Raw genomic sequence first — 23508 nt, 5'->3', positions numbered from 1 at the left:
GTTCCTCAAAAACCTAAAATAACTTACACAAGGACATCTTTCATAGTGACAAAGTACTGGAATTGTTCCTATTATGTATGCTTGTTATATAAAAGTTATGTATTTAATTAAGTTATGCTTCTTCAATAAAGCTAAATCTATAATTTATAATTAGATTTTGTAATGGCCTAATTATTTTGTCAGTGAATAGACTACTTAACAGTTTCATATAGCCCAAATTCAGATATAATAGATATGTTTGTTGATGGCTGCCCTTTTCTCTTTTTCTTTCTCTTTCCTGATCTCCTGTTTCTCATACTCCCTTTCTTTCTTCTCTCTACCCCTCCCCTTCTCTCTCTCTCTCTCTCTCTCTCTCTCTCTCATTCACTCTCTCTCTCTCTCTCTCTCGCTCACCCTCTCTCTCTCTCTCTCTCTCTCACACCCTCTCACTCTTCTCTCTCCCCCTCTCTCTTTCTAAATCTAGCTCTTGTTCTATCTCTATCTTTATCTCCTGTCACTCTGTTCTACAGTAATACAGATGTATATATTATTTGTTTCACTTGTTAAACCTAGGTCTAATACCTATACAGTGGTACCTAACTAGTAAGAACATGATTTTACGCTTATAATCAATAATATTGCAGGTTCAGTTTCCCTGTATTCATCGTTTTTAGTCATGATACATGTACCAAAGAAATCAACTTTGTCTGAAGGACTTTATGACAAGGTTTCACTTAACAAGTCTTGACCATACCATACACACACAAAACAAAACACGTGGTCAGTAAGTATTGCGCATATGACATATATTTTATTTCCAAATTTACTTGAGAAAATAATAACAAAACTATGAAATCTTGAACTTTCAAAAAGTCAAAATGGACATTGTATTTCTAGGACAAAAAAGGTGCTTTAGAAATAAAAACTAATTTCAGCCTTCATCTAGGCACCGTTATGTGAACAAAACTAAAATATTAAAAAACACTGCAAGTCTGACTTCATCTGAGCTACGTTCTAGAAGTTAATATTACAGTCGGAGTTTCAAAGCATAAGCATCAAGATGGATAAGAAGAGTGTAGCATTTTTCAGTTTATGAAAATTTAAATAATGTCATGAAAAAGTAAAAAGACTGAAAATTGTTGAGAATAGTTAGCGTTGACAAATCAGTTTGCTGGAATGGAAGATTGTGAAAAACATTATTACACCAGAATGAGGGATTGATGGTTTGTTAGAGGGTGAGAAGAGAACTAACGTTTCTCTTACAGCTTTACCAAAAAAAAACAACACCAAACCGATCCTAAACCGACTCCAAGCCGACAACATCTTGGCTATTCATTACATGTAATTTTTTATATGGTCTATTGTTGGTCTGGTGTTGGGTTCTAGAAGGTGTAACCATGGTTTTCCTACATAGAATAAGAGCTGAGCCATTCAAATCCCATAATTGCAGGAAACTTGGATCACTTGTCATATAATCTTCCTTTCGTAAATCCCCAAAGCTTTTGTACTTTTTGTAGGCTAATGATAGAGCTTTCTGATAACACAGTACTAGGAGGGCTTTGAATACCATCCCTTACATCTAATTATGATGGAAGTAAGCAACCATCACAATCGATACGCAAGATGTATCTACCGACATATGAAATGATTCTATAAAACTACATTTATATTTTCCTCAAGCAGATTAAGTTTATGAAACTTAAAAGTTACTTTAAAAATGAAACAAGTCAAAATGGTGAAAAGGTATTTTGAAACAAAATAAACTCACCCATTTTGAATGGTTAAGTAGTCATCTACTTCTAAATGGTAATCACCGGTAAGGTAGAAAAAGAGAATAATGTCTCTGGAATTACAAGGTTACTTATCACTTTCTTTTACATTTTTTGTTGTTGATTGTAAGTTATTTAGATTACAAAATTACACAACAAATCAAAAGATGCCGAAATAATCAGTCCTCACATACTTGTACAAATAACAAAGTTATGATTTGGAATATTATTGTTTAGTTATTGACCACATTTGTTTGCTTTTTTGTTGATGGTAGGTTATGGATTGTAACTTTTTGAGAGTAGACATTTACACAACATAAGGGGGAGAGATCAACAATACTTCAAAATTGTGTTAAAGTATTGATATTTAGTCATGACATACAACATGAAAATCATTATTTAGATCAAATGATTCTTGTAAACAGATATTTGTTTCTATAAATAGGTATCACAGATGAAACTGTTAAGCAAGTTCAACGATAATTGTAATGAACTTTATTAATACAGAATGGATATCTTTTTTCTCATTCAAGATGACCAACTTTGTCTAATCATTGTTGAAATAGAAGGGTTATTGGTCAAATTAATATATATGAGGGAAAAAATTACATAAATAACATTTCACTGCCGTTCTTATCTGAACATTATTTTTTAGCAAATAAAAAAGGGTGGCAATTTTGGTTGATAAAGATTGAATAATAGTTATTGCAAACAAATTGTCTGTACAAAGGAAAACAAAAATCATTCAAAACCCTCTATTCTTTAAAGAAACAATTGCACTCATTCAATAATAAATAATTAAAAATGTCTGGGACTTGCCCGACATTACAAAAAGAATGATTTCCCCCACTCACTGTTTTTCATCTCCTCATCTAGTATTCTCATCCTTATATAACTGAATGAAAAACATGTCACCAATAAATATCATCTAATAAATAATGGCCTTGGTGGAGAATATTAGGAGAAATAGTTATCTACACATGCATTCAATTAAAAATCGAAAGCGAGAGAGAGAGAAAAATATCCCATTTTAAATCCCTGATTGAAACTTCTCACTCTAGTCACTGTCTCGATGACAAAACAAAATAAGGTTAAGATACTTACAAAAACAATGAAACAAAATAATATAGGGCAAGGATAATGATAAATATATATACCGTCAGAAGATGTCCTATATTACATTGCATATTACAACCAACTGAAACTTTTTTTTATCTTACAGAATATGACTAAACATTCTTGATGTATTAAAACGTATCTCAAATCAACAAGATACCAAAAACCAGACAAAACATGGAAATTGTACATATACCACATAAGAACCCTATGGCATTTAGTTATCACAATATTCTTTACATATTTTCATTGTATTTACAATCTAATCAATTCTGTACATAGACCTTTATTATCTCAAATTGTACAAGCAGAAGGAGTTAGAGACCAAGGCTGAAATTTCTCCGATCAATCAATGCTTGTTTCAATTTTCTTCTCATCTTTCTATAAAAATAATTCACACAAGGTATGTACTGGTCATACATTCAACATTTCTTGATTGTTTCTCACTTTTCCCGCCAAGTTAAAAAATCTTCCCTGCAATTTCGAGAAAGCATTGAAAATTGAAAGTTTTTTTTTAATGATAAGATGAAAGATCATCATTCTCCTAAATCCATTCATGTATAGTTTAATATGAATAGGAAAGTCTCAAAAGAATTTGTATAGTGTTTAATAGCATTTCTAAGTGCTTTACAATGTAATGAAGGAATTAGGAATAAGACTTACTTTTTTTTCTAAATCAGATTACTTAGATATACATGTATAGTTTATATAAAGATGCAATCATATCATAAACCGTTATACAAGGGATTATGTTTGTAACAGAATGTATGGCCTTTGTAGACATGTTCCTTTTACATGTTTCAATGAGAAACCATTTTCAAGGGAAACAAAAAATGTGGTCTTTGTAGACAGGTGGTCACTAAAGCAGGTTCGACTGTACATGAGAGTACCTCAAGCACAATTGTTTCCTTAATCATTAAGCCCTAGATACCTTGGTGTAAAGAGAGACCCATTATCTTGATATCAAAGTTTATTCACACACTTGATCATAGCGGGACTTTGGATGGTATTCCAAATACCTTGGATAGCTTGAAATTTGAAATCAATCCACAGATAAGATGAAAAATGATAAGACAAAGATATGGGTTTGGAAACCCACAGCAAGTTATATGCACAGGAATGCATCCGAATTGATACCAAAACAAAATCATTCTGACGTTTAGAATATTTTGCTGTCATATGGCCAACTGAACACTGATTAGACACACAAAGGAGTCGTCTACTATGATGTTACAAGACAAAAATAGCACCGTCTGTGCCACTTTTTGGTACTTGGTCCAGCTCCTAGATCTGAATAGCATTCATGACCAGACTTGGCTTGTTTTGAAGATTTAGAATACCTAATCTAATAAACAGTGAAGCATCGTTCAAACGTAACGCAGTAAAGCACCTTCCCTAGAACTGCTGCAGCAATCTGAAATCATTTGACATGTACCAGTAATAAATGGCCGAATGGTGGGAGGAACAGAGCTGCGCACAACTTAAGCTCCTATGCATACCGGTACGCTGAAATCTGTGCTATACCGATCTCTGATGCGCACCACAATTATCCAATTGGAGTCTGCCGCACCTTTTCCTCTTCGGGGCAGCTCGGGGCTGTATCTTGTCTAAAGGAAGCTAAGAAAAGAAACTTGATGAGCTCAGGTAGGTGGTCAGATTCTTTGGTACAACATCATATCACAAATAAACCCACGAAGCCATCCATTATTCAGACGCACGCTCCGTAGCACTTTGTATCACAATAATTTAGATTCCTTGTGATGTTTTGATGGCTACCATCGATATGGCATACAATAACTACTTACTTAATATGGCAAGAGAATATCTGTTCTTCAACAAGCAAGGTAATTTGCTTACCCATAAAAGTAACAAATTTCATACAATCACCCAAATCATCATTATTTCAATAAATTATCTTCAAGGACTAAAAATCATTAATGTATCCTTCACTTGTATTGAAATCACACAGCAAAACATCAATTCACTCTTCTGGATTCCACAACATATTACAATTCTTCAATAACACAGACCAAGTCGAAAGGTCAATTGTTCTTTTTCATCATCTTCTCAGTCGTGTTCCTCAAGGCATGCTCATTCAAGGCAGACTCCAATCCAAGCTTCCAGCCGGCTTCATGGTAATCAATTTTATCAACTTTGGCCACTTATTTGTTCAATATGCACCCTCTCTACGTCAGGTCAGTGCATCCCGACGGGTGGCCAATTACACACCAACAAACTTTGATATTTGTAGAAACAAGGTATCTGCTGTAAAACTGTTATCTACGCATCGGAAGTGGTTCCATAACCGTTGAAAAACCTTTCAAACTGTCATCGCTTTCTTGTCTCTCACCAACTGTGATCTTTTTGGATGACAGCATGATTTTCTTGCACATCGATCCCCAATGGACTCTTGTCTGTGATGCATTTCCAATTGCAAATGTTCAAATCTTCAAGATTTTCCACTGCCCAATGCTGCCGATGTCACATCTTCAGAGACGCATCAGGATCAAGAAATATGTCTTTGAGCTTTGAGGATACTGCTCTTCTGCAATGGTCCTTAACCTGTTGACTACTGAATCGTATAAGTCCCATAGGCTTAACACAGGGACCACCAGGTTTCTGTAAGCAAAGGGTTAAGCTGAAGAACCTGTTCCTCAGCAATTGGATGCGTCCGTTGAAAGGGACTTCTGGAGTCTGTCCTCTACCTTGCGATGGTGATCTTTCATTCTGTGAAGCTCTTTGTTTGCCACCGTCAGGTCGGCCATATGCTTCAGCTCTCGCTCCTTCAGCTTCTTCAAGTCCTGTTGCCAACCCTGATAAAAGGACAAGAGAGAAGGGATCAATTACAGGGAAGCAACAACTCTTCCGCTACACTGCACTTTCAAACATATTGGCCCAAATTCACAAAGGAGGTTTGTCAACCGTTTGGACGCGTTTTGACAAACCTTGGTTTGTAAAAACACGTCGAAACGCATCATATGAAGCACATAAACCTAGGTTTGTTGAGAAACCTTCTTTGTGAACTCGAGCCAATTAGTTTATACAGTGGCCACTTACAAGCTTTTAAATTACTACCAACCACACTGGGCATAAAGTGAAATGGCTTTATGAAATAAATCAAAGAAATGAAAGAGGGGACATAAAATGACATTGAAATCTAACATAACCTAATGAATGCATAACACTGAACAATATACCCTAATAGCCCAATAATAGTATTCTGGATCCAACTCCTTTCAGCACTCTCAATAGAAAAGAGAGATGCACATCTACATATATTTTTCGGTCTGTTCACAAGAAATACATCACTTGCTGAGTACCAGAAGAGCGTTAATTCCTATCCTTTAGTAGTGAGTTAATAATGCCCTTCTAGTGCTCAGCAATAAATAAATTGATACTCATCATCAACGTGCACTACACTTCAAAGGAAGAGGTAGAACAGAAGAAATATCCTTGTCTGTTCAGAGGCAGAAGGGCTTAAACCCTTAACATTCAAACAGTGCTAATGCTTTTCTGGCTCTAAAGAAACGTTCTGTTTGGAGCCAGAAGGGCATTAACTCATTTACTTTATATCATAGAGTTCAGGCCCTTCTAGCTCTCAGCAGACAATATGCAACCAGGGGGGTGTTTCACAAACATCTTAAGTTGAACTTATCTCTAAGTTTGACTTAACAATTATGGAAAGCTGTTAGCATCTATGAAAATATTTTGTAAAAGTTCTTTTGAATTCAATTTATTCATATTTTCCATTATCAAGGAGGTGTCATGTTCTTGATGTGGAATTTATAAAAAGTCTAAAATACTGAAATTTTCGCTTTTTAATATATTTTATTTTAAGGCTACACATGGCTCTCCATAGTTTTTAAGTCACACTTAGAGTGAAGTTCGACTTAGGATCGTTGTGAAACACCACCCTGATAGGATCTCCAACTCAGTTCACTTACCACATTTTGTTGTAAAAGTTCTTTCTTCTCCATTGACAATCTCATAATCTCTTCTCTCATGGCTTCTAGCTGCTGACCGAGGTTCGCTAAAATACAAACAAAATGAAGATTCAAGTTAAAGTCTTCTACGATATCCTAACATACCTCTATAACTCTCTCAACATTACAAGAAAATGTTAACAATTAACAATAAAAATGATTCCTTAGCAAGTTGCTCAATGCTACATCCACTGCTGACATTGGTAATGACTCCTGAACCTAAAAAACTATTTCGATACAAAATTATAAAATGAAAATCCACCAAAGATCTTGAAAGGCTAATGAGTGACAGATTGAATAACTGGTGGTAGGAAATTCCTTGAAATTTGGAACACATTACCCGGCTGCTAAGAAAGCATGTGTGTGCTTTAAGTCCTCTCCGAGGGACTTGGTAATGAGGATTAATTTTTCACCAAAGGGCACGAGCACATCGTCTTGGTTTCAAACCCGGGACTTCCCAGTCACGAGGCCACTGCTCTACCACTGAGCCATTGCACCTCCATCATTATTACCATTATCATGATTGAAATCATCATATTGGGAGAATCAACATAATCTAGCTTTGCTGACTTGAAACACATTAAACAAAATAAACAGAAGTACTCTCAGGTGATCAATATACTGGAATACAAGTTACAGAGGGAGGGAATTCAGTTGACGGCATACCTTCAATCTCGGCTGCAGCTGAGCATTTCCCTTCAGGGCAAATACAGGGATTCATAGGGCTGGGCTTGTTACTAGATGACATACTCCCCTGGAGAAATGTAACAGATTAAGAAGAAAAAAAAAACAGGTTTATATGACCATTATGCAATGCATATAAAATACAAGCGTAGCACTCATGTGTTAAGAACTAACAGTGTGTAGCTCTACAAACTCTTATTTGGTTAAAAAGTCATCATTATTGACCACAAATTACACAATAATCACAATTTCCTGTCTACATCCTATAAACATATTCAGAAACTTCAGAATATTAAATATAAATATAGATATATGAATACACACATTTATTAGGAACTGCTTGTACATTCCTCTATTCCCCTAAGGTTGATAACAGGACCAACAATTTTCATGTAGAATGTGGGTATAAACTTAGAAAATTGCCTTTGTTACATCACTTCTTAACCTTTGCAAACATTTAGATATTAACATCTTGATCATACCACTAAGAGAAATAAGTAAAATATTAAGGTAATGATGAGCAGATTGAATTGAATCTTACCGTTCCTGTATCTGAATCATCCTGGTGATCATGTGGGTCATGATGGTGGAGCTGGGCATCTTCATCACTGTTGAAGCTATCCAAAGAGTTACTTGGTGATACTCTGGTGTATATCCTACACAAGGGAGCAAAACAACACGACACCAAAGTGAATGTATGGTGCTCCATGGAAGGGATCACGTCGGTTTCAACAGAAATGGTCACAATAAAACAAAACTAGCATCAAAAAATGTAAATGTATCTACACATGACCATGAGATAACATATTCTTACTTGACTTTATAAATTGCCACATTTTAGCAATAATCTACAGCAATCCTCTGTATAATGCAGCTCTTTCTTGCCCCTCACCCCCCCACTCTCTCTCTTTCTCTCCCTCCCTCTCTTTCTCTAAGACTGTCTGTATTTATATGTCTTCTCCCTAACTTCCTTCTTTCCTCCCTTTCTTTTCCCTCTCTCTTTCTCTCTCTCCCTCCCCCCCCCCCCCTCTCTCTCTCTCTAAGACTGTCTGTATTTATATGTCTCCTTCCTTAATTCTTTCCTCCTTTTATTTTCTATCTCTCCCTCTCTCCTTCCCTCCCCCGCCCTCTCTCTCTCTCTCTCTATCTCACCTTTGTTGTTGTGAGGATGCGTTGATATCAGGTGAACTGTTGAGGGAGTTTGAGGAAGACTTGTGGGACTCTTGGCTGCCGTTGATACTCTCTGATGAGTGTGATGATCGACTCAGGACGCTGTCCCTATGGTAATACAAACAGGAATGCATTATTGTCAGACAGAGGAAACAGAGAGAGATAGGAATAAATAGGGTAGAGAAATACAGATTGACATATCAAGAGAATATGGGAAAACAAGAGGAATAGAATATATAAACATTAGCACAGAGGGGCAGCGAAGTAGAATAAATTTTAAGAAGTGAAAAAGTGGATGAGATTGAAAAATGGGAGCATAATTCCAATCTCAGTTTACAAAATGATCAGTAACTATCATTTCATCAAAAGATATTCCATCATCTCATTACACAAACAACTTCACAATTTGTCATATAATAACAATTTATTCTAAAAGCAGCTTGGTTCACAGGCTCATGGGTTAGGGATGTATTACACAAGGATTTCGGGGTCAAGTTACCTCTTCTTCTTTGGTTCTTTCTTGTCTGCACTTCCAAAGCTCGAGACCGATCTTTGGGATGACCTGCTGTTCGACCTCTGCTTCGTCTAAACATACAAAAGAAAGAAGAGTTGTTGATTTGTTTGAAATGACTCAAAATGTTCATCATATCCATTCACCTGACAAGGTTAATCAAGGCAAGACATTGGCACGAGGAAAGACAAGATTGAAATAAATTACAAATGCCATATTCATCCCAATTTTAGTTCCAATAAAGCATTTAAGCCAAGAAAAAAGTGGACAAATTCTCATTATCATTATCCTACTAAAAGCCACTTCATTTAATTGGTAATCATCTTTACTTCATCATTATTATTGATATTATTGCTTCAACATAATTATAGGAAAATGCTTTATAACAGTCTTTGAGGAGCTTACAAGCATTATAATCATCATCATCATCAACATCACCACCATCATCATCAACATCATCGCCACCCTCATCCTCATCCTCCTCCTCCTAATCATCATCATCATCACCACCATCATCATCACAACAGCAAGATTCAGAGCTACTCACAGCTGGGCTCGTGCTATCCACCTGGTCCGTACTCGCCCTTGGCAACCCCTCCGTGCCTACAAACAGCGTGTTGCCGTTGACGTTCTTGGGTAGCGTGCCCGACGAGCCCGAGCCCGTGCTCTCTAGCGATGTTGTGCGCCCTCTGAAGGCGTTCTTGAAGCTCTTGAGAAGCGTTCGGTTCCCGCCCGGTGAGTAGTCACCCTTACCCTGACTGGATTGCAGAGGTGAGATGATGTCATCTCCTATAAATAGAATGATGAATAATCAATATATGATTAATCTATTTTGATAACATGATTACGTCTGTTGAGAGCAAGAAGGGCATTAAAGCCACACTGCACTACTTATAGCTACTTGCGCCCTCTATATAGCAAACACTACCTAAGCGTTACCCATTGATCCCCCATGATGTCCTTTTTCTTTTGTTAATTGAGAATTGATTTGATGAGATAAACACCTGTCAGTGATCTTGCAGGGAGGTCTAATCCCCCCTGGCCAAACTAGTACAGACGGGCTTTAACTCTATGTATGGGAGTCATCATCCTCCTTTGCTTTCAGAAGATGAACCAAGTTTGTTTTCAAGTATCATCATCAAATAGTTCTTGAATATAGGTGACTAGAGCTTAGACTTACCAGGGTCTTTTAGCAATTTCCCCTCCATATCTATTCTTTCCCCCACAACATTTAATGAAAGACTATTAACGTCAGTCAAACCATGAAACCAACCAGTTCTAGGCCATTTGGAGGTTCTGTAATGTTATTTTTCTGGTAACCTGTTTGTCACGTGTCGGTTGTGGGACTAGGGTATTAGAACATTCACAGAGGAATTTTGAAAGATGACATACCTGCCACAGCACAGAAGATGTCTTCATTCTTTGACATGAGATCATGGTAGAGATGATCTAGTAAAGCACTTCTTGTTCTTGCCTGTATGAGAGAGAGAGAGAGAGAGCAAAGAGAGAAAGAAATATATATTATACATACATTCCAAACACAAATGAGATGTGAAGTCTACAAACATTCATCATAATAATAACACCAAGCAATCAAATCACATTGAATCTTATCAAACAATGTAGGTATTCAACATGACATATATACAAGGAAATTGAACTCATCTACCGTTTCACAGTTCTTCCCCCTCAAAACAACCTAGGTTGTATACTTATCTTTCCTTTCCATAAATCAATTCTTAGACAATGCCAAGCCATCAATCTCCAGGTAGTATTAGCTTTGCTTTTGTTCTGTTGCTCCAATCCAAAAACCATTTAAACCCTTTCAGGACAGGAATCATTTTGAAGGCTAAATTGATCACATATTGTCTTTCAAATTGGCAACAATAACATTTTTCTTTTATTGCAATATTGTTCTAATAAAATGTAATATCTCTAAACGCAATATACATGGGCAGGAATGATGTCAAAGAGTTGAAAAATTGCCAATTTTGATAACAAAACAATGATTTTGATTTTCTCATTGTCTTGCCAATATAAGGAGTTTAAGCTTATTTTCCTTGAAACAAAAATGAATGCAGTGTATGTGCAGAAATGTTTGTCATTTTCCTCTCTTGCATCTGGCATATTATTTAGGGCTCTGAATCAGAAGTTATTGAGCAAACCACAAAACAACGAATATGAAAACATGCCTCAGGTCAATAAAGGCAGATCTGCCCCCCCCAAAAAACTGTATTCTTTGATCGCAAAATTTGCATTTTACTTTAAAAAATTGTATTAAAAAAACCAACATGGATCAATGCCTCTTACAGCTCCTACATCAGTACAGGAAGAAATTTTTGTATGGATCATTGGTTGAATATGCATGATTTCGTCATGACTGGTGTGTTCGATGAACCAATGAACATCCACAAATTGCTGATGTGAGATGCTTGTAGGATACTTTACAGGACAGAATGGGCATTTTGCCATTGAAATTGCCATTGCCATTGGAAAATTGTACCATCGTATTTACTTCTACAAATTGTACGAAATACAATTAAATCATACTGGTTGGCAGCTCTGTACAGGCCACATGAAGAATAGACACATTCTAGAGGACTTCATCTTACCTGGATACTGGCAAACTTCTGAGCCTTGTAGCACGCGTGTTCAGCATTGAGTAGCTTGCACAGCAGGAACTCTTTCAATTCAGAGCCTTTCTTGTAGATCGAAGGGGCTGGCAAGCTGGGCCCAAACGGTGGAACGTTGTTCCTTGCTGTTATCGTCACCTGGTGGTACAGCAAAGACAACATTTAGTTTTTCAAATTTGCACTTTGAAGACAAAACCTTTGAAGGCTTTTTAATTTTGAAACTACTTCAGTGCCTTTGTAATAAGGCATAACTAATAATAATAATAATATGGATAGTTATATAGCGCTGGTATCTGCAAGGCTCTGACGCTCATAGGGCTATACATATTACAATCCTCAAAAAACCTATTAAAGGTTAAGACCAGTATTGGAAACGCCCCAATTTCAAAAAATGAAATGGAAGCTCTCATTATCAATCGTGTGAAAGAATATGTTTGACTAATACATGATGATAAAAAATTTGCCGGGAAACCGCCTACTAATTCATATATTTGGTAAATTTGTTTCTCTCATGGTCTGTGAGAGATATAGGGTAGTCCCATATACATCTTTTTGTGTATAGTGCTTGTAACTTTACAAAGAATGGGCCAAATTTCTTATCATTTTGATGATTCCAGAACCTTGCAGATGCTAGATGCTAGATGATCAACCTTTTCTGATCGATTCCACAACGTTTCTTTCACAATGCAATCGCATGACCATAACTGGTCTTTACCTTTAAGTTTGATAAGCAATCTGTGACAGGCCCCTAAATAATAACTACATTCTTTAAAAAAAAAATTATTACACATGTACCGGTACATGTATTTTGGTGTGCATGTTCTTACTGGTATGTTGAATTTAATTTTGGGGATACTGATAGTTGCCTTTTTTTTCTTCTCTGACCCTGGGAGTCTCATAAAACACATTTATTTCTGGATAAGAATTTACACATACAAATTGTTTTTCAATCATCTGAAAGAAAGCCTCAAAGAATTGAAGGATATATACCTAACATACCGGGAGCTCAATGAATCACAACTTCAACGGCCAAATATTAATCATGATGGCACAAACCAGAAGTCATATTGAAAATGCAGTCAAACCTGTCTGTAGTGACCACCCAAGGGAAACACAAACAGTTTCCACAGCTTCCTTTAGTATATGTTTCAATAAGAAACCATTTTCAAGGGAAACAAAAAATGTGGCTTTTGTAGACAGGTGGTCCTAAAGCAGGTTTGACTGTAACATTGTATCTTTGTGGAAATGAAGAACCATCAATGAAAGGCACCCAAAGGACTAGGCATCAATCTACGACCCAAAGGAAATGGAAATGCTTCGTACCTTATACTTTGTCTCCACCGAGTTGGCCTGGATGGCTTGTACCACGATGTATGCATGTAGGAAGTTGGATGCGATCGTATCAGGTATGAACGGTGTGTTCTCTTCCTGGAAGATGATAGCTACGATGTCGTTTCCGATGTGTCTCTTCCTCTGAAGCTGCAAGGCCAAGAACATGTACATGGAGGATTTTAGCTTAAAGTGACTCGGTAACATTGCCTCAGATTCTAAAACAGAATCCTGGATTTAGCTCATGCTGCAACCATAATTATGAACTTTTAGGTCATTCGGGAATCCCATGACTTTTACAAGCCGATCGACCTTCTCATTATCAAGATATTTATGATTGGAAATCGAAATCAAACGTTACGTTTTCCTAAGAGTGTTTATAACACTACAGTCTATTGGGGAAAATGAGTGTGGTAAAACCGATTTTTCACTTGTTTGAGGCACATCATGATCATTTTGAAGCGCACTTTTTTTAGGGCTTCAATATTACACCATATCACAGACAGTGATAACATGTAGGGCCGTGCATCTCAGATTTAACATTGTTAAACGATGCCTCTAGTCAAGCTGTCAACAAGCAAAGAGGGGTTTCAAGAAACTTTATACAGATGTTTCCCAAAATACTCGTAACTGGATGTAGGTTGTAGTTACTGCGTAGCTTTTAAAGCGGGACTACACTACTTGTAGCTACTTGCGCCCTCTATACATAGCCAACAATGCCTAATTTAGAGCTGATTTGATGAGATAACGGCCCGGCAGTGACCATGCAGGGAGGTCTAATCCCTCCTGGTCAAACTAGTGCAGATGGGGTTTAATGTCACTGTTAACCCATGCCTACTGGAACTGGGCGGCCCCTGTATTAAGCCTATGGGAACTTCAGAATTCAGTAGTCAAAGAGTTAACTTTGGCTACTAACATTCCATAATATTTCATCTGTTATTTCCATCATTTAAAATAGAAATGGCTGGCTCGGTTCGTGCTCTCTATCAACTTCCTTCTTTAGCATTCCTAGCTCAACCAGTCAACACTCTTCCCATTGATGCTAGCAACTGATACAGAGGGTTACAGGACACCTACCCCCTGGACAACCACCCTCCGGATTAACCAGGTAGTCGTCCTAGAGGGTGGTTATCTGGGGGGGGGGGGGGTTGTCTAGAGGGCAGGTGTCCGGAGAGGAATACAGAGATAGTAAGAGTTTGAATAGTGACTGGGCTTGATGATCTAACTATGAAGATAATTATGATTCCTTACCTGTTGTGCGTCTCCTTCTGTGTACGGAAGCATGGTGGAGACATGGAACATGATTTCATTATTGTGGTACTTGCAATAAATGGAATGCGTGCCGGTTTGGCCATGATTTACATCTAGACCTCCTCGAAAACTGCAACAAAACAAAGAGAGCACAGAACTTTGGATCAAAATTGGGTAACTTTACTACAAAATGCATTTCATCTCTATGTTTGTTCATGGGTAGTATAAACATAAAAAGGTAGGATGAGATGTCTCCACTTTGCCCAAAACATCATCCTCATCCCAAGTACAGAACTGTGCTTAAAATGTACATACAGCAAAATAAAGTAGTTATTTAATCTATTTATGCACACAATCATTTCCTTCTTCCATCCACCACAAAAAGGATTAAAAACAAAAAACAAACAAACCAAACAAACCAATCAAACAAGAACCAAAACAAATTAAACAAACAAGAACCAAAAGAAAATTAAGGAGGACTTTAAAAAATATCTCACCCTGAGAAATTTTTGAGCTCCACCTTCTCTCCTAGCATCTCTAGGAATTCATCAAGGGCGGGGCTTGAGTTCCTGTTACCAAACATCTCCTCTTCTGTTGATTGGCTGACGCACTGGTAGACGACCCCAAACTTGAACTTATTGACGAAGGAGTGTTCATCGTAGCTCACAATCAGCTCTGAACCCTGAAATGTACAATAATGATAATAATGGCGGCTTCTTTAGATAGCGCACATGTTCGTCACGTTGTGACGCTCCTGGCGCTGCCATGAATATTACCCTGGCTTAGCAAGGCGGCCATTACGGCGCTCTAGTATTTCAAGGAATTAATTCCTGCCAGGTACCCATTTACATCACCTGGGTTGAGTGTGGCATGTGTAGATCAATGTCTTGCCAAAGGACATTAGTGCCGTGGCGGGACTCGAACCGCAGACCTTGTGATGGAAAGTCCGGTGACATATCCACTCGACCACGACACCTCTACAATGAGAGAAGCACTCATTGAAACTGAGATTTGATCAAGGTTTCGTAGACCCTAAGGTACTAAGGTTTTTAACAGTAGAGTAGACACCCCCCCCCCCCCCCCCCCCGAGTCTACCATCACATCTGTATTAAAAGGCTACTGTATGTGTGAAATGATCATTATAAACTGCTATCCTTACCTCCTGTTCTGATTCACTGAGAATCATGCAAGTCTTAAAAGTCACAGTGACTGCAGGGCCTTATAACAGATCACATTCAAACCGAGGCTGCCATTAAAGACATTTATTCATTAAACATATCATCTTGCGCTATACTCTCCCCCCTATTTTATTGAATTTTACACTCAAAAGGAATTACAGTTGTAAAACTATTATTAGGAGAATAAACCATAGCCATTGTCATCTAAAAGATCATCAGTGGTTTGCCTAAGATTTGCTCCACATAGCAACAGATCAAATGAAAGAAGTATAAAGATGTGTAAAGACACTTACCTTTGGAAAAAGTACTGGTTGATATCTTTCTGTAGTAATACGGTCACACAGTGTCTGTCGAACAAAGAAAGAAAAGAGATACATGAGTATGCCTTCATCAAAGATAAAAGTACCAAGAAAATAATCCTGTACTTCAGTCTTTATTCACATCATCTCATTCCATCCCCTTATCCATTTTATTTCCAGCAATGATGATCACTTTCAACTTCATAGAATGGTACATCAAATTTTGCTTAAAACTTCTAAATCTTTACTATACACGGTAAACCTATACATATGAGAAGGACATAGAAGGCCTACACCCTATGCCTTTTGAAACATTTTTTTACCAGGTGATGTACTTTTTATGAAGATTAAGTGTTAGGGTTTGAGTTTCATGTTAGGCTTCCAGATAGTGTTAGGTATAATGTTAGGTATGATGTTAGGTCCCTTAACATAACATTTATAGAGTTGTGTCACACACCTTTGCGATTCTGGCCGGAATGGGTGAGTCTCCAAGCGTTGAGACGGCTAGGACATCGTGGATAGTACCGGCTTTAGATCTGAGCACCACTCTTAAAGCATCTTCCCCTCCTATCGTCTCATGCTTCACTGACAGAATCAACGGACCAAGGTTTTCATCTTGGGCAAAGTAGTTGAAGTGCTCCTGTTTAGTGATAAAAATGAAACGTTGATTAAATCGTAAAATTGATATACAAGATTGTCTAATACATGTCATCTGGGCGGTTATACCACCATTAAGAATGAAGCATTATTTTGAAAGTAAATCTGTTGAACCTGTTAGATGCCAAGACTTACATGTAGATGACAAAACATCAATGTAAAGTCAAGCCATTAGTCAAGCTGAACCGTAAGGTCAAATCCCCAATTCTTAATATTTTTTTTCAAAATGTAACTCACTATACATGTACATGTAGACTACTTTTCAAAGGTAAAATGAAAAGCAAGGCAGAACAACTGGGTCACAGGTGAGTACTATTTTTCTTGCTGCCATCCCTCAGAGGAATCCTTCATGATCCCAGGTGTTTTCTTTACAGGTGTTAATTAATAATTCCTGCCTGCCTGCCTGGTCCAAATCACCAGGTATACCGGAGCTAAAGGGGTAACATGGTGGGGCTGAGGGAAGAACCCCTCAAATGAGGAAAAAAGCAATTAGTGAAGAAAATAGGACTATGACTTCACATGTGGTAGCACCAAAACTTTCATTGCTATTTTTAAACATCTAGGACTGAGAAAGATGAAGTACATACAGTCAAACTGCATTCATTTGGGATCTTTTCAAAAAGGAAATCTTCCATTCCATCTCGTAAGAACTCACAAATCAGCAACCAAAGTACGAGCATCATGGAGGCACTAAAACCTTGTAAAGACACGTCTAATATGCTGATCAGGTTTCTATCACCAGACTCTCAAAGGCTTCCAACAACCTGGGTTGGTCTTTATGATCCACTACCTCAGGTTAAGTCCTGGATACAGAGTTTAATTCATACTACTTCTACTGGCTGCAAAGTCCTTATCTTGTTAAGAGCCAGTAGTGCATTGGGATTACATGGGGAAAACTTTATAAGATTTAAGTAAAGGAGTGGACTTTCATTCGCAAGTCTAACATTTGAAGTCCAAGCTCCGAGGAGGCGAGGATCTAATCCCAAATCATCTACTAGAATCTTTATCCCAGATTCTTGTCCAAAATATTTCCCTTCAGCATGTAGCGTCCCCTTCGGAGATGTCATCAGGTCCTAAGCCTTAGTTTCCTTTATGCCTTGTGAATCAGACCTAGCCAATTACTGGCTTGCGTGAGCACTCCGACAAATCTTACATCACGTTGAAAGCCAAACTCTGCTTCTTACGGAAGCCTCGACAACCTCCCTAAACTTGCAAAGTTAGTTTTGTCAGAATTCCCAAGAGAACTCAAGGAAATAGATACGATTGACCTATATTTCTTCCGCTCTCTAAAGTCTGTTTTTCCCCTCTTTTACCCCTCTTCGGTCAGCGAGTTCTATAAACAACCTACTGGTCGGCAGCGAGAGCACAAAGATTTAATTGGAGAGGGGGAAAGACGATTTATAGATGCGTCTGATTTTGTTTTAGATTATCAGGGTAAGATGGTCAAGGATACTTCTTCAGCTAGCTTCCCATCATAAACCAACCATATATCTTTACCACAACGGCATAAGCAAAGAAAACCACCACCAAAAAAAGGGCAGAATTTTTTTGAAGCTAAACATTATGGAAAATAATTGACACACTCATCTTTCCAAAGTGTATATTAGGCAACACAACATAGATAGGAAAATAATACTGATGAGGATTCCATCACGCAAACACTGCGATGAAGTTGATGATGTTCCAACGTACTATCCCAGGCCCATGACCTGGAGCTAGGGCTGTTTATTACAGGTTATTAGAAAATTAGATAATGGCTCCCTTGCGGAATACCAGCCGGTTAACCCTACTGCTGTTGGCAAATCAATAGAGACGTTGCCAATTTGTGAGATGGCCCTGAAAACTTTAGGAAAGTGCAGAGAAGATCGATGATGATGCCGGTATGTACAGGAGACAAGAATTGCAGCGGCATTTCTCAGAAATGATTGAATGTGAAGCAGCATCAAAACGGAGCTGAAGAGTATCATTAAGGAGGAGAGAAAAAAAGGAATAAAAACTACGAAAAGCTGGAAATAATCTTATGAATTCTTTGTTTTCAAGGCGTTTTACAAATACACTTCTGGGAAAATGATAGTACCATCTAACATTCTCTTTTTTTTAACCCATTATTTGTTTTCAATGGTAATCATTAATCATTATCCTCTTTAAAAGTAATGTGCAGTATCTCTTGTCAGTTGTAACACTTGGCAATTCCAAAAATTACTTCATTCTAACTAGTTCTCTCTGTAGCTTCTTCTTCCGTTGTCTATTCAGCCCTAAACTAGAGGCAGACAATAAAATCCAAATCTGATTTCAGGGTGGAAATTGGAAATATATCTTATATCAAAACAAAATTATTGAATTTACCCACAGCTTTGTACCAATTCAAGTCAGAGAGGAAATTGGAAATATACTTTGGATCAAATTATTGTGAAAGCGTTTGTTCTGATTTCTTACAGCTTTCCTGATCTGATAAACTTGAATACAATCACAACCAAATTAGGGACACTCAGGCACAATCTAAACTTCATAAAGATATCATCTATTTTCAGATGAGACCCTTGATTTGATGAAATACAAGAACGGGAAAGTGATTACTGTGGATATAGGTTCGGCCTACTAGATTAAATAAGTCTAGAAACTCAGGGCAAAATAACTGCTCAGAATTTGAAAAGTTACATAAAATGTGCTTCATCAGCATCTGTACATGTAGATGTCCCTCAAAGTCAGTGATTGGATTAGTAGCAAACTTTCACTTTAATCCCGGGTTATTAAACATTTAACTATGCCAAACTTGACCAGTGCCCTGAATTCTAGTTCCTTCTCAATTTCCTAAGCTCCTTTTCTCTTGGCTTTCGAAACTTGGCAAGAAGAAAGTTTTCAGATTAACAGGGGAATATTATACAGGACCTAATCTGGGAAGGGATACAAGGTTTACTTAGACAGAAGCGGAGTTAAATTGGGTTTCGGATATAAACTTGAACAGGTGAAGTTTAGTTTTATTGTAGCCAATTGAGGTTTTGAATTACAAAAGTGTTGCTCTGCTTTATAGGATATTGACATAGCTAATAGTGCTTTGAAGGATGTGTCTCCTACATGTACATGTAATATTCTCATGATGCAGGAAGCACTAAAAAAGATGTTATGAAAAATGTAAAAATATAAACCAAAATAGTTATTCAAGAAACAAGTGGATGGGAAAAGGAATTCCATAAAAGTACAGAAGGGGAGAAGAGAAGAAAATACAATGAACATAAATAGTTGTGAAAACAACAGAAGAGTGACAATAATCAAAATACATGGAGAGGAGGAGGATAAGAAGAGCAACAAAATGAAGGAGCAAAAGGAGAAAGAAAGAGGAGAATACAAAGGAAAAGAGGAAGATAAGAAGAAGATCGAAAACCAAGAAGAAGAAAACAGAGAAAGAAGATGGGGAGAAGGAGTGATCACAGAAGATGCAAGAATGCCAAGGGAAAACTTGACAGATTAAAAAAAAGTACAGAAAATGGAAGAAATTTGGAGCCATCTTCTAATTTACTGCTAAATGCTGACATATGTCACCAGCGATTTGATAAGCAGATTCTCTATTAGATCAAGTGGACAAGCTTCTAGCCATTAGAAACAGCGCTAGCCACAAAACGGAATAGTGACTCCAGGTGTATCGGCCAGATTCACAAAGACTGTTCACACTATGGGTAGTTTATAAGAAACTTGTATACAAGAATTATCACATACCGAAAGGAAAGTCCAGACTGGACAACAACATCGTACAAAGAAACGTTGTATAGAGAAACTAGTTTTGCTCAGGTCAGTTGACAGGAGAGCTGGCCAATCATTCATGAGCACTCACGATATTAAACCCCGCCCAGTTATACGATGTTCTAAGATACAACTTTCAGATTAGAACAGGACCCAGATACTTTATCAAGTTATTCAAATGATGCTTAAACATTTGTTATGGTTCTATGATTTACTATATAGGACTTTCACACTAGAATATTTTCTGTATTTTATTGTATAGCTATACCATGAATTTTGGTTGTCTGAATGTGGGGGTCAAATACCTCTAACTTTCCATTCAGACTGTCTGGTCATTCCTACCTCAAGGGATGTCACAAACATGGAAGTCAATATCTCCGTTTGAAAAAGAAGTGGGGAAAGTTTCATTGGGGAGTCGGGGAAACTCAACTGGTTAAATCCCTAGGATTTCCTGTGAATTAATTCTAATTTAACTCTGCTTCTAGCAGGGAACTGGCAAGAAACCTGAGTGAGTTTCATGATCATCCATTGATGAATAGGGCGCATCTTGTCAATAGTTTTAAAGCTTATCTGTACTAGTTTTTAGGAGAGGTCACTGGACAGGTGGTTATCTCATCAACTTAGCTCTCAATCAACATAAGAAAAAGAGGATCATGGGGGACCAATGGTCACCGATTAGGCATTGTTTTCTAAATAGAGGGAGCAAACTACTTGTAGCTACAAGTAGGACAGTGTGGCTTTAACCTTCTGGATGTTCCAAATCTTTGTCCCTCCATCTTTAGTTTATTCTTATCTTTCAATCAGCAAGTTGCATTTCTTTTATAAAGTGGCTCTTCACTGCAGGTTTTAAAATAATGTCAGAAAGAGAAAAGCAATTATGAAACTCAAAGTAACTATTGGTATTGGAAAATGATTGCTCGATACTGTAGAAAGATGACATGTAGTTTTAAACACAGTACCTTTTAAATATCAATGTTTTTAAGACTCCTTTTAGACAAAGTTTCTTTTGCCCATCCATGCCACAACATTTCCTTTCTTTCTTCAAGTCATTGTATCAATTGTAATGACCCACTTGAGAGAATGAAATCTGGCCCGCCAAGGCATGTATTTAGTTCTCATGAGGTCAGTGACTTTCATTTTATTCATTATAATATTCAATATATAGTTTTATTGTACTGTATAGTACAACTGATTATAATTAGCAATGGCTGGGCGATATCAAAACTATATATCTCCTTGCTGTCTTTGACTCTATTCTATGCGATATTATGGATTGCCTCTAGGCCTGTAGGGACTGTGTTATGCATATTTGTCATCTTTTAACAGATAAAACCCATTGTTTAATATCATTTCAAGGAACGATAGGCAACGTGTCGTGGACCAATTCACTTGGTGGATACAGCGTAATAACAAGCTAGAGTTGTTTATTCAAACTGGAAATAGAGCATTGGTGCCCTACAGAGAACTATCCCCTCCCAAGGCAAGGTTACAAAGGTACATCTTTCTTCGAATCCTATCCTTGCAGCGAGGAGATGTTTACCTCAGAAATCTGAGAGAGGGAGACTCGCCCCGTCTATCAAGGTGTGAAACTCAATTACCCCCCACTAAACATCCAGAGCAAGAAAAAACACCCTGCTACGGTGCTTCCCTTGATCAAGAACTTCCCCCTTCTCATTAGAGCCTTAACTTGCATCCCTTCCACACTGCCATGAACTTCTTGTCAGGTATTGCCTGCTTTGTGGTGCTTAGCCCCTTGTATGTACACTGTAACTCTTTTTCTGCTTCGGTTGAGTTTTGGAACTGCAACGGATTGCTCTAGTTGACTTTTGTCACACAAACAGAGTCTGTAGAACAACACTTTAGCAGTCCAATACGGTTCCTAACAACTAAGGGTTAGAAGTGAAATAGTTGTGCTCAACTCATCAACCTCACTCACATAGGCTCCAGAAACAATTATATCAATTTTGCCGATCAAGTTAACAGCCCAAAGATTAAAAACCCTGCCAATGGGGACACCCCTCCCCATATAGCTCTCTCCTAACTAACCCCCTTTCCTCTATATTCTTCCCCTCCTTATTCGATTAAAGAAACAATGCAATGTGAGTCACAAGACACTGCAGGTTCTTAAAGCACTAATAATGCCCCAACGTGGAGGATAGCGGGACTAATGAAGAACCAATTTAGAACATTTCCTGATTATACTCAAAGAAAATACAAAGCACAGTATAATACTATGACTGCATTAGGGCACTGAACTGCCTCTTACTTTACTTTACTTTACTTTAATCCATCCATGCTTGTAGGGCAATGCCTGTTCATCGATCATCGGGTTAAAATCATTTCCATCTCTCTTCGGGTGTCTTATCAAGTGAACATTTGTCTTTCATACATACATGTATGTTTAAACTCTTGCGGCCCTCTCTCTCTTTAAATGGTACCTTTTCTGTGAATGCAAGTAAACATGCTCATTATAATGTACACTGCACACACAAAAAAGTGCAGAGTTTTATTCAAAATATACAACTATATTCTGCACATATGGAGCAGGTGGGGTGCAAACTCATTACATATGACCTCATGGGGCTGTTATGAAATGCTTGGACTCATGAAAACTCTATGCTATGTTTTCTAGAAAGGACCATTTTGCCAGTAATAAAGATTGGCCAGACTGAGAATTGAGGAAATTTGTAGAAAAAGAGGTTCAATTTTCATTTGGAGCACGATGCAAGTATAGACAGTCACCGACGGGTCTTGCTGATATATAACTGGGTTCTAAACTGCACTGATTGGTTCTACTGAACCAGGTTAATAAGAGGGAAAATTCAGTTTATTTCAAGGATGAGAGTTGAATGTGGCATATACTTGGCTTTACGGAGCATGATGACTAAACTTTGCACTTGAGGGGATAAGTTAGGAGGTCATTTAAAATGTGCTTCAAGACTAAGAACAAGCTAGAATCTACCTACACAGAGAGAAAGAAAAAGAAGGGTATTGAAGGTCCTAGCAAAACAAAAAAAGGGGAATTGAAAAAAAGAGAAGAGTGAATATAACGGATTTCAATCCTTAAAAGTGCACAGACAAAGAGGAAATGAAAACTTCAAAGAAAACTCAAATAAGGAAAGATTTCAATGTACTAGACCGAGAAAAAAGAAAAGGAAAGGAGATAAAAGAAAGTACAAATACCGGTACCGGTAATAAAACCAATTGACAC

At 37.5% G+C, this 23508-nt stretch overlaps 1 protein-coding gene across 2 annotated transcripts in view; it reads right to left on the bottom strand.

The window, feature by feature from the left end:
* Positions 1-768: 768 nt before the first annotated feature.
* Positions 769-23508, bottom strand: part of LOC100889245 (rap1 GTPase-activating protein 1) — a 56263-nt gene continuing 33523 nt past the window's right edge. For both annotated transcript variants that reach the window (XM_030987289.1, XM_030987290.1), the window contains exons 6-19: positions 16360-16542; positions 15897-15950; positions 14923-15107; positions 14426-14555; positions 13169-13324; positions 11825-11983; positions 10605-10686; positions 9760-10001; positions 9201-9286; positions 8684-8809; positions 8073-8187; positions 7514-7601; positions 6809-6894; positions 769-5677 (exon numbers count right to left, since the gene is read on the bottom strand). In XM_030987289.1, the coding sequence (XP_030843149.1) occupies positions 5519-5677; positions 6809-6894; positions 7514-7601; positions 8073-8187; positions 8684-8809; positions 9201-9286; positions 9760-10001; positions 10605-10686; positions 11825-11983; positions 13169-13324; positions 14426-14555; positions 14923-15107; positions 15897-15950; positions 16360-16542 (1851 nt within the window). In that variant the 3' untranslated portion in view covers positions 769-5518. The remainder of the gene's footprint in view (positions 5678-6808; positions 6895-7513; positions 7602-8072; positions 8188-8683; positions 8810-9200; positions 9287-9759; positions 10002-10604; positions 10687-11824; positions 11984-13168; positions 13325-14425; positions 14556-14922; positions 15108-15896; positions 15951-16359; positions 16543-23508) is intronic.

The sequence above is a fragment of the Strongylocentrotus purpuratus genome, unplaced genomic scaffold, assembly GCF_000002235.5.
Source record: "Strongylocentrotus purpuratus isolate Spur 01 unplaced genomic scaffold, Spur_5.0 spur5_scaffold_16, whole genome shotgun sequence".
Lineage (NCBI taxonomy): Eukaryota > Metazoa > Echinodermata > Echinoidea > Camarodonta > Strongylocentrotidae > Strongylocentrotus > Strongylocentrotus purpuratus.
This window is presented reverse-complemented; position numbering and strand designations above follow the sequence as displayed.